General features: G+C 29.4%; 1 protein-coding gene across 1 annotated transcript; it reads right to left on the bottom strand.

Annotated features, from left to right (window-relative positions):
- Nucleotides 1-2,977: 2,977 nt before the first annotated feature.
- On the bottom strand, nucleotides 2,978-6,748 carry LOC110672985 (cytochrome P450 81Q32). Its single transcript, XM_021835945.2, has 2 exons — nucleotides 5,761-6,748; nucleotides 2,978-3,705 (listed from the first exon to the last, which is right to left on the bottom strand). The coding sequence occupies exons 1-2, from the start codon at nucleotides 6,628-6,630 to the stop codon at nucleotides 3,082-3,084; spliced, it is 1,494 nt and encodes a 497-aa protein (XP_021691637.2). The 5' UTR covers nucleotides 6,631-6,748; the 3' UTR covers nucleotides 2,978-3,081.
- Between the last annotated feature and the right edge of the window lie 3,837 nt (nucleotides 6,749-10,585).

The raw sequence follows: 10,585 nt of genomic DNA, 5'->3' as shown, positions 1-10,585 counted from the left end.
AAGCAGCTTGACAAAGAAGACACTCGTTCAACTGAGGGCGTCGCGTCTAGGAGTGATCGAAACTTTAAGAAGCAAGGGGCGGCAATGAAGAACAGAGGAGCGTTTTAGGTTTGTTAAGGTCACCTATCCTTAAAACTACGTAGTTTTATGTAATTTAGCACTCTCATTTAAAAAAAAAATTTCTATTTTATTTGTTATTTTATAAAATTATGAAAATATTAATTATTTTTTAACTTTACTTTAATTATTATTATTCTCAATATATTTATTTTTTTCACATATTTTTACATTTCAATGATATTATAAAGAAATTTTAATTAATTTTTAATATTATTTTTATAAAAATATTTATCCAATAATTTTTTAATTCTTATAAAAAATTTTAAAAATTATTGACATAGAATGGAGCTAGTATTAAATTAGTATTTACTTGTAAATATTTTTTTATTTTATAAATATAATTAATTATTGATTTAAATTATTTTAATAGCGTAAGTTTATGAAAGACATTTCTCTAGAATGGTATAAAAATTAATATAGTTGAAAAAATTAATATAATATATATATTTGAAATTAAATTATCCCCTATAGTTTTATGAAAATAAAATTAATATAATTCTATATAATTAAAATTAAAATTAAATAAAAATAATTAGATAACACTTTAATTTTTGAAACCGAAAGCTATCGGTTTCTAAATATAACTAAAAGAATTAGAAACCGATATAAATCGGTTCCTAATTTATTTTAAAATTTCATTGATTTTGAAACCGACAGAAATCGGTTTCTAACTTTACTTTAAAATTTATTAAATCAAATATATAATCGATAAATTTTGAAACCGAAAGTTATCAGTTTCTAAGCATCAGTGAAAAAATTAGAAACCGATAATAATCGGTTTCTATTTTGAAAATTTAGTAAATAATATAGAAATTATAAATATAATTAGAGAACAATTTAATATTTGAAACCGAAAGCAATCGGTTTCTAAATTACTTTCAATTAGAAACCGACATAAATCGGTTTCTAAATATAATAAAAGAAAATAGAAACCGATAGGAATCGGTTTCTAACGTTTTAAGTAAAATTTGAAACCGAAAGAAATCGGTTTCTAAATTTATTGAGTAATTAGAAACCGAAAGGAATCGGTTTCTATTTTATTTTAAAATTTAGTAAATAAAATAGAAATTACATTACTTTTGAAACCGATATAAATCGGTTTCTAAATTGTTTAATTAGAAACCGATATGAATCGGTTCCTAATTTATCCTTAAAATTTAATAAATAAAATTAATGATTAGATTTATTTTGAAACCGAAATAAATCGGTTTCTAAATATAACAAAGGAAAATTGAAACCGATAGGAATCGGTTTCTATAAAGAATTTAATTTTTAGTAAATAAAATGGAAATTATATGAATGTTGAAACCGATACGAATCGGTTTCTAAATATAAATAGATAATACTTTTATTTTGAAACCGAATGAAATCGGTTTCTAAATTAAAGTGAAAGAAATTAGGAACCGATATATTCGGTTTCTAATATGACAAATATTAGAAACGGAAAATTATTCGGTTTCAAAAAGCGGTTTGTAATCGGTTTATAAACAGTTGCTAAATTTGCCATCAAAATGTTCTTCATAATTTAGAAACCGACGAGTTTCCGTTTCTAATTTCGGTTTCTAATCAGTTGCTATTTGGTTTTTAATGTATTTAAGTTGTTCTACCAGATTTCCGTTTCAAAATCCGTTTCAAATTATAAACCGATATAAATCCGTTTCTAAATTCGGTTTCTATTCTGATATTTTCTTGTAGTGATATATTATAATAAATTATGTTATATAAGAAAAATTAACCAAAAAAAAGTATATAAATATAAGTTAAATTACTAAGGACCCGCTTAGTTGGCATATTGAAATTAGAATCAGTAATAGAATCGAAATCAAGCAAAATCGAAAATGAAATAATAAATTTTTATTTATATATGGTTCATTGCAGAATTGAAATCAAATTCCTTCTCAATGTATTTGATTTGCATATATAAATAACAGAATCGAAATCAAACTTATTTTGTATTTAATGAAAATCAACTTAAAATTATTTTTTTATATTTTTACTTTTTAATTTTAATTATTATAAGATAATATAAAATAATATTTTTTATTTTTTAATTTGAATTAATTATAATTATAATTATAAATTTTCAATTTTATTTAATTATAAGTAAAAATAAAAATAATATTTTTTATCATTTTACTTTAAATAATTAAAGTTATTTATATTCAAAATTTTATTTAAATCGATTATATGAAAATATAAAAATTATATTTTTAATGTGTTTCATTCTAGTTAGGTATAATTAATTATAATTATAATATTTAATTTTAATTATTTATATGAAAATATAAAAATAATAGTTTTATATTTTAATTATTATTATTATTTTATTTTAATTAATTATCTTAATTATTAGATTATTTTAATTATTATAATTATTGGTATTTTAATTATTTTTATTATTATTATAATTACAATTATAATTTTTAATTAAATATTTGAAATATAAAAATATTTTAAATACTATAATTATTTTAATTATTATAATTGTAATCATAATTTTTATTTTTATTTTTAATTAATTATTTAAAATATAAAATATTATTTTTATATTTTTATTTTAATTAATAATATGAAAATATAAAAATTAAAACATCCTAATAAGCACATGAGTAAAATTGAGTATTTAACTTTTAATAAAATAATCATTCTCATTCTTGTGTTTTGATTCTTAGATTAAAAAGGAAAACGGTGATTCCCTTAGCTGTAAGAATCAAATTCTCTAGTTTATGAGAATGAGAATAAAAAAATAAATTTCTAAAAATCATTCTTATCCCTGAGTGATTTTTTTGTAAATTAAATGAAGTCTGAGTATATATGATGAGTATAAACAATGTGTAGTAAATGCTGAAAAAAAAAATGATATCTAATTATATGAAATAAAATTTAGATGATATAAAGAAAATGTTTTAAAGAGAGTGTATAAGTTTTGATAGATGCTCGTAGAAGCTGAAACAGAGTAATTCAAACTTGAGAAAGAAGGTTCACCATGGATGGGCGTGGTCTACATTTAACTATCAAGGGTTGAGCCTTGGGCATTGTGAGTCCAACCCCCTCCGTCATGTCTACCATTTCCTTGCCAACTCTCTCCCACTCAAAGCACTGAAGGACTGAACCCAAGGTCAAACCAACCATGCGCAAGGCCAAGCCCTCTCCAGGACAACTCCTCCTTCCTGACCCAAAAGGCATCAACCGAAAACCATCCCTCACCCCTGCCTCACATCCTTCAAATCTTTCTGGTTTGAATTTCTTGGGCTCCTCCCAAACTCGAGGATCATTCTGTATGCTCCACATGTTCACCAGCAGCATGGTGCCAGGTGGTACACGATAGCCTCCAATAGAGCACTCCTCTGATGACTCGTGAGGAACCAACAGTGGGCCTGCTGGGTACATTCGCATGACTTCACTTATAATGCAGTGAAGATAGGGAATCTTTAATGCATCAGACTCGTTCATTAAGTGATCTTGTCCGACGACATTATCGATTTCACTCTGAGCTTTCTTCAAAATTTCAGGATTATTCACTAAAAGTGACATTGCCCATTCCATGGTTACAGCTGAAGTATCGGTTCCTGCTGCCAGTAGAAGCTATCCAGACAAAGAAGTAAAAATTAGTGCATTAGGCGATACGTTTTCTTACAAATGACCTGGATAAGCAGGGGCCGACACAAGTAAATATGAGGAAGGGCCAAAATTTAACAGGGATGACAATTGTTTCTGACTTCCACCTAACTCCCCTCGCACTCAATCTATTTTTCTTAAATCTGTCTGCCTTTAATATTATATGAGGCAAGGATGAAGAAATCTTCTCCCGATCTTGAATTCTCAAAGTCTATCTCGATAATAATTTTTTTTTTATTAAAAAATTAATTTTTTATATATTTAAGTAATTAAATATTATAATTTTAATATATATTATTTAGATTATATTTAAAACTTAGCATATAATATATTTTTTAATAAATAAATTTACAATGTTTCAAAATAAATTAAAATAAAAAAAATTAACTGAAACCTCAATACACTGCAGGATTAGGATGAGAAATTTAAATAGAAATATAGTTGTTGTAATTAATAAAAAAATTATAAATTTCACTATCATCAAATAATAAGAAAAATATTCATATAAATAGAACATGGCTCAGGCCTTCCATGAACCACCATCTAAACTCTTTAATACATATATTTTAAATTAAGAAGATTTTATCATATAATTATTCCAATATTATTTGATTAATTATATTTTATCAATTAATAATTATAAAAAAAATAATATCAATTAATAACTTATAAATTAAGCATGTGAAGACTTTATTTTTAGAACATTCTAAACAAATATTAACAACTTATAATATTTTATTATTATTATTATAATAAAGCTAACGTGCAATAGTTACAATATATATATATATATATATATATATGAGGGCTCGAGACCCACTTATTTATATACCCCTATTTTAATTATATTATAAGATATATAATTTTTAAAAATAAATAAATAAAATGGAAAACCAAGGTCCACACTTTGTCTTTGGTCAACCCTGTATTTAGTTATAATGAAATTATTGTATATATATTAATTTATAATATAATTTTTCATACATAAACTTCATGATATTAAATTTAAATGTCAATTAAAAATAAATAAATAAAATTAAAATGGACTCTTATATCATGAATGTTGAAACTTTCAAGCGGCCCCTATTCTTATAGTCAAAAGTTAGGTAAATTATTAAATACTCTCAACACATATACATATTTACTCATAAAATTATTATATAAACATTCTTAATTTTTCACACCTATAGCGTGGAACCTTATTGCCTTGTTGAAACAGTGAAAGTAAAATTTTGTAAATTACTTTTTGGTACTTTTATTATGTCATATTTAATATTTAAATTTTTATATTTTAAAAATTAACAAAAAGTAATTCCAAATTTTAATTATATTGTACACTTTTATTTTATCAATTTCCTTTTAAATTTTATCATTAATAAAGAATAAAAATATCTTAATATCTCTTAAAATAAATTATTATTTTATTTGTAAATTTTATCATTATAAATACTTTTATTTTTTTTAATTTTTAATAGCAATTAAAATATTGGTAATAATAAGTACTGTTACTAATAACATAATCTTTTATCAATTATTTTTAATCACTCAATCAATATTTAAATATAAAAAAATAAAATGGGTAATGATAATGTATGACGAATATAAATTTTAAATAATGATTCCATCTATACATAGACTTAAATATTAATCATGATATAATATAAAAATAATAATAAATAATTTATCCTGAAATTTTCACATGTATAATTGGATTTATATAACTAATTAATAAAAATTAATAAATTTATCTTTCAAATAAATTTTATTATAAATTAAATAATATTAACTATAAATTAGATGACTATATACTCTTCATATTTTTCCTTTTGTCTTTTTCTGGTTTTTTTTTTTTTTTTTTTTACTAAAATGTTTTTCTAGATGCATAGAATGTTATGCCAATAGTCAATAGTCAAAAGTGGAGTGGAGGCAAAGAAAAATCCAATAACTAATATGTAACATAAAGGAAAATTGCCATCTTTTGCGGCTAGCACTTGAGAAAAGAAATGGAAAGACAAATCTTACCAGCATAAGGCTTTTGATAGTTTGATCCGTGTAGCAGTCAGGATCCGATTGTTGCAGCGTTAACAGCACCTCAATCAATGTCTTATTTTTCTCCTCAGAAGGTGAAGTGCTCATTCTTTTTCTGTGTTCTTCGATCAAAACTTGTATAAACCCATCTCTCCTCTTTTGCAAATCAAGCAATCTCTTCTCTACGCCTCCTATCTTAGCTAATAAGGGCAAAAAGTCCCCCATGTTAGATGTACCAGCAAACAGGAACGTCTCCCTCACGATCTTCTGAAAACTTGCTGCCTTCTCCACTTCTTCCACGTTCTCACCGTAGTACCTTTTCCCTGCTATCATCCTCATCATCACGTTCAGCATCAGCTCAAAGAAGGCAGATTTCAAATCCAACTTCTCATCTTTATTGTTAAACAAACGACGGATCAGCAACTTCACCTCATCGCTTCGTATGCTGGACAGTAACTGGAGACGGTGAGAGGATAGGATTTCGAGGGAGGATAATTTACGTAGATTGCGCCAAAGATCGCCGTAAGGAGCCCAAGCAAGGCTGGTGTAGTTGTAGCCTATGTGTTTGCCATGGAGGAGGCGTGGACGGTTGGCGAAGACGACGTCATTCTTGGTAAAACATTCCTCCGCGGCTGATGGGGAGGAGACAAGCAATACGTGGCGGTAGCCAAACTGAAGGATAAGTACGGGACCATAACGGTTAGATATGGCGGAAAGGGAACGATGGAGAGGTTTGCGGAGGAGGTGTAGGTGGCCTATTATGGGGAGGGCAGGGAATGGGCTTGGTGGGAGATTTCGGATCTTGTTGAAGAAATGCTTGGTGAGCACATACAGAACCAGAAAGAGAAGGAGGTGTAGGATCATGGTATTGATTATTGAGTAATTTGTAAATAATGAACGGATGTTCTGTTAAAAAATAATGAACGGATGTTGGTTGGTGGGCAGGATGGAGTACAGAGGACAAGTTGAATTATAAAAGACTGGCTGAGGCCGTGAGGTCTCAGTCAAAATTATAGTTGTACCAAATAAGGTTAGCTGACGCTGGGGAAAGATAAAGATGTCCAATTACATCAGGTCAGAAATAAAAATGAGAAAGCCTTTTTTATTTTTTACTATTAAATTAAAATTTATTAATTTATTTAATAATAATTAACAATAAAATAAAATTTGCTTACCACACGAACTCGGAACTCGCATTTCATGACTTTTTTTTTCTCAGGGTTTTAATTTATTAAACGTCAATCGATTAGAGAAGCACTTACGAAATTAGTTTGTGACAAAGAATCACAATGAAAGGAATCATCAAGCAGACAGGTCCTAACTATCAAATGCACTACTTTATTTTTAATCCTATTGACACGAGATTACACAAGAGTCAAAGTGATCTTAGTGGAGGATGATATCCCGAACTATGTCATGAATACTAATGGGGCAAGATGACGGGTTGTGAATAGCATTAACCACATTAAGAGAGTCCCCTTCAACCATGATTATTCTCTTGAACCCCCTAGATTGAGCCAGGACCAGTGATTCTCTAAAAGCTAATGCCTCCAGAATCAGAGGATCAAGACCATCTGTAAAACGCTTACAAGACCAATTACAGGGCATACTTTCCAAGTCCCTTGCCAAAACAGCAATTGAACCTTTGTTACAAGTTACATTCAAAGCTCCATCAAAATTTAATTTAACAAAATTGTGAGGAGGTGACCAAAATGTTGGGGACTGAAGGGCGCTTCCATTTGAGGATTTGAGGCAGGAACCTGCACCGAAGAGAATTTCTCAAAGTAATAAATAGCCATTGAAATGACCCGATGATGAGTGAGCGTGATGTTTCTAAAGATTATCTTATTTCGGCTCTTCCAAATACTCCACAAAAGGAACACCATTAGAACCTATAAATTGTCATCCTTTCTTAAAGTTTGAGATCTAATTGAAGTTCATGTAGAAGAGAGACTCGTAACATGAAAGGAGAGAGGAAACAAATTTGAACAGCCCTTGGACAATGAAAAAATAGATGAATAAGCAGATTCTGGTTGTCCACAAAACCTGCACTCACTAGAAAAAGAAAAATTTTGCAAATCTGTTCATTAGCTGGAAGTCTCCCATGCAATAATTTCCATAAAAACATATCTATGTTAGTTGGCATCTTCAAGTTCGACAATTTCCTCCATAATTCATTGTTGAACAAAGCCAAATTGGGACCAAGACATGCAATAATTGTTGTGTCCCTAGCTTGCCGAATTTGAGAAGCCAATTTATGCCCAGATTTTACAATATACACCCTTGAATTAGAATACTGCCACACTATTGAGTCTTCTCTGTTGAAAATACTTATAGGGATAGAGAGGATATGATGAACTTCCTTTTTTGAACTTCCTTTTCATTAAAAAGTAATTTTAGCACCTCCAATTTCCGACTTCTAGAATTTTCATCAAACAACTCAGAATTCCATACTATGGAGGGGTCTGCACCCCTTTTAATACAAGGAGCATGAGGAAAGGACTTAAGAATCCATTTATCACATTTGCACATGATAGACTTCCCATCGTTAAAATTCCATCTCAACCTTTCATCAAGTAACTGGCGCCTCCCACATAATGCTCTGCCATGCCCATGATGGTCAAGCTCCCTGCATTGCGGACGCAAAGTAACTAAAAGGGAAAATATCTTCTTTTCAAGACCCGTGTTATGAGAGAATTTGGCTCTGAAAGGATTCACCAAACTTGTTTGGCAAGCAATACCCGATTGAAATACTCCAAATCCCTAAAAGCCAGTCCTCCTAATCTTTTAGGTTGGCAAATCTCTCCAAACTATCCAATGGATCTTCCTTTTCTGCCCTTTTTAACCCCACCAAAAGGTACAATCAAGCTATTTATAGATTTGGAATAAGAATGGTAACTTGAAACAAGATATGGCATATGCTAGAATGGCAGCCACAATAGACTTAATGAGCACTTCTTTATCACCTTGAGAAAGAAGCTGTTCTTTCCATCCAGCTACTTTGTTAGCAATTTTTCACTTGATTGCCTCGAAGGATTCAGCTTTAGAGCGAGAAAAAATTGCAGGCAACCCATCCCATGACTGTAAGTCTAAAATAGTGAGAGTAGTAATCAATAAACTAGGAATAGTTGCGATAATAAGAAGCCAAATCATATGGTAAAAGAGTGAACACATGAAAATGGGTGCCCAAGTTTTTTACTTTTGGGCTTTTCATTCATCAAAGTTCAATACTAAAAAAAAAAAAAGGGAAAACAACATATTAGGTGCACTATCAAGCCGCGATTGTCGATTAGTTGATTTGGATGGAGAAATGAATTCGGATGCTGAAGACCATTGTCAACTATTATGAAACTATTATGAAAATTATATCCATACAAATTAAAGAATATAAAATTTAACTTAGTTCAGTATAATTTTACTCTCTCAATAAATTCACCGATCAAAGAAAAAATAATTACACATACTAATTATTTTTCTTACCTTCAAAATTACTCACAAATTACCTCGCACAACACTCAAACAATACCCACAATTCGATGGACTAAATCGCAATTCTCCACTTTTTTATTGCACTTGGTACATGTTATCCACTCAGCTCTCATAATATGACCTCACGTTCTGCATTCTTTTATAGGCCTCGTTTTACCAAGTTCAACGTGATCTTGGACTTTAGCAAAAACCTACACCAACATGAATTTTTTTTTTATATTTTCAACTAAAATCTTTCTAATTTAAAAGTAATTAAACTTCTTAATTCTAATTGACTTGGAAATCTAACGATCTCCACCTCCAAGTCAAATATATTCACAACTTCTGCAAAAGTCAATATTCTGTTAGGTACTTCCATGCACTCTTGATTGCTAATATAGCCTCTTATCTCCTCTTGCATTCTTTCAATCATTGTACTTATTTCCAATTTGTAAAGATTTTTTGCACCACTTTTCTCGCCCTTCATGATCACGAGAGTACCTTAGCTAATTCTCATAACTTCACCATGAATTGAACATCGATAACCCTAAGAATCCAGCTTATCCAAGGAAATTAAGTTCAATTCAAATTTAGCAACATACATCACTTTATCAAAAAATTTCACATTATCACCATACAACTTGATCTTCACTCTTTCAATACCTTTAACCTTCGTCTTGTTCCCATTGGCTAGCTTCATTTTCTCTCTTTTCTTTTATTCAATCACATCCAACCACTCTTTCATCGAGTAAATATGGAATGGGCAAGTAGAATCCATTAATCACTCATCTTGTAATGGATCTTTTGACTTTTTTTATCATCATTTACATTCAAACATTTACTGTCAACACCATCATCAATTACAATTGTAGCAATTCCTTCTTTTTCTTTTTCCGCGACTCTTCTTGAATTGTTTAAACTCTGCAAGATCTTCCTTTATCTTCATATAATAGTATTGAATATGGCCATTTTCATAACAATAGTAGCATTCTCTATCTTCAAGGTCTACATGTGATCTCAAGCTCGATCTGTTATCCCTTATCCAATTATTTTCACGTGAATTGCTTCTTCCATAACTAAAACCAGCAATAAAAGCTCTACCTTCATTATTATTACTTCACTTATTGAACTTATCATTATCCAAAACAACTGCAGTAACCTCCTCCACCTTCAAAGTTTCCTTTCCAACTGTTAGGGTCGTCACCAAGGTTTTACAAGATTGTGGGAGAGAGGTTAGAAGCAAGAGAGTTTTATCTTCATCATCTACCTTCACACTAATGCCAACCAATTAAGTAATTAATGTATTGAAAACATTAAGGTGATCCCTCACATCAGTACCTTCCTCCATTCT

Source organism: Hevea brasiliensis, chromosome 2, assembly GCF_030052815.1.
Source record: "Hevea brasiliensis isolate MT/VB/25A 57/8 chromosome 2, ASM3005281v1, whole genome shotgun sequence".
Taxonomy (NCBI): Eukaryota; Viridiplantae; Streptophyta; class Magnoliopsida; order Malpighiales; family Euphorbiaceae; genus Hevea; species Hevea brasiliensis.
This window is presented reverse-complemented; position numbering and strand designations above follow the sequence as displayed.

Coding starts and splice junctions, on each gene's coding strand:
- LOC110672985 (XM_021835945.2), bottom strand. CDS start 6,630: ATGATCCTACACCTCCTTCTCTTTCTGGTTCTGTATGTGCTCACCAAG. Junction 3,706..5,760: donor CTATCAAAAGCCTTATGCTG/GTAAGATTTGTC, acceptor TTGTCTGGATAG/CTTCTACTGGCAGCAGGAAC.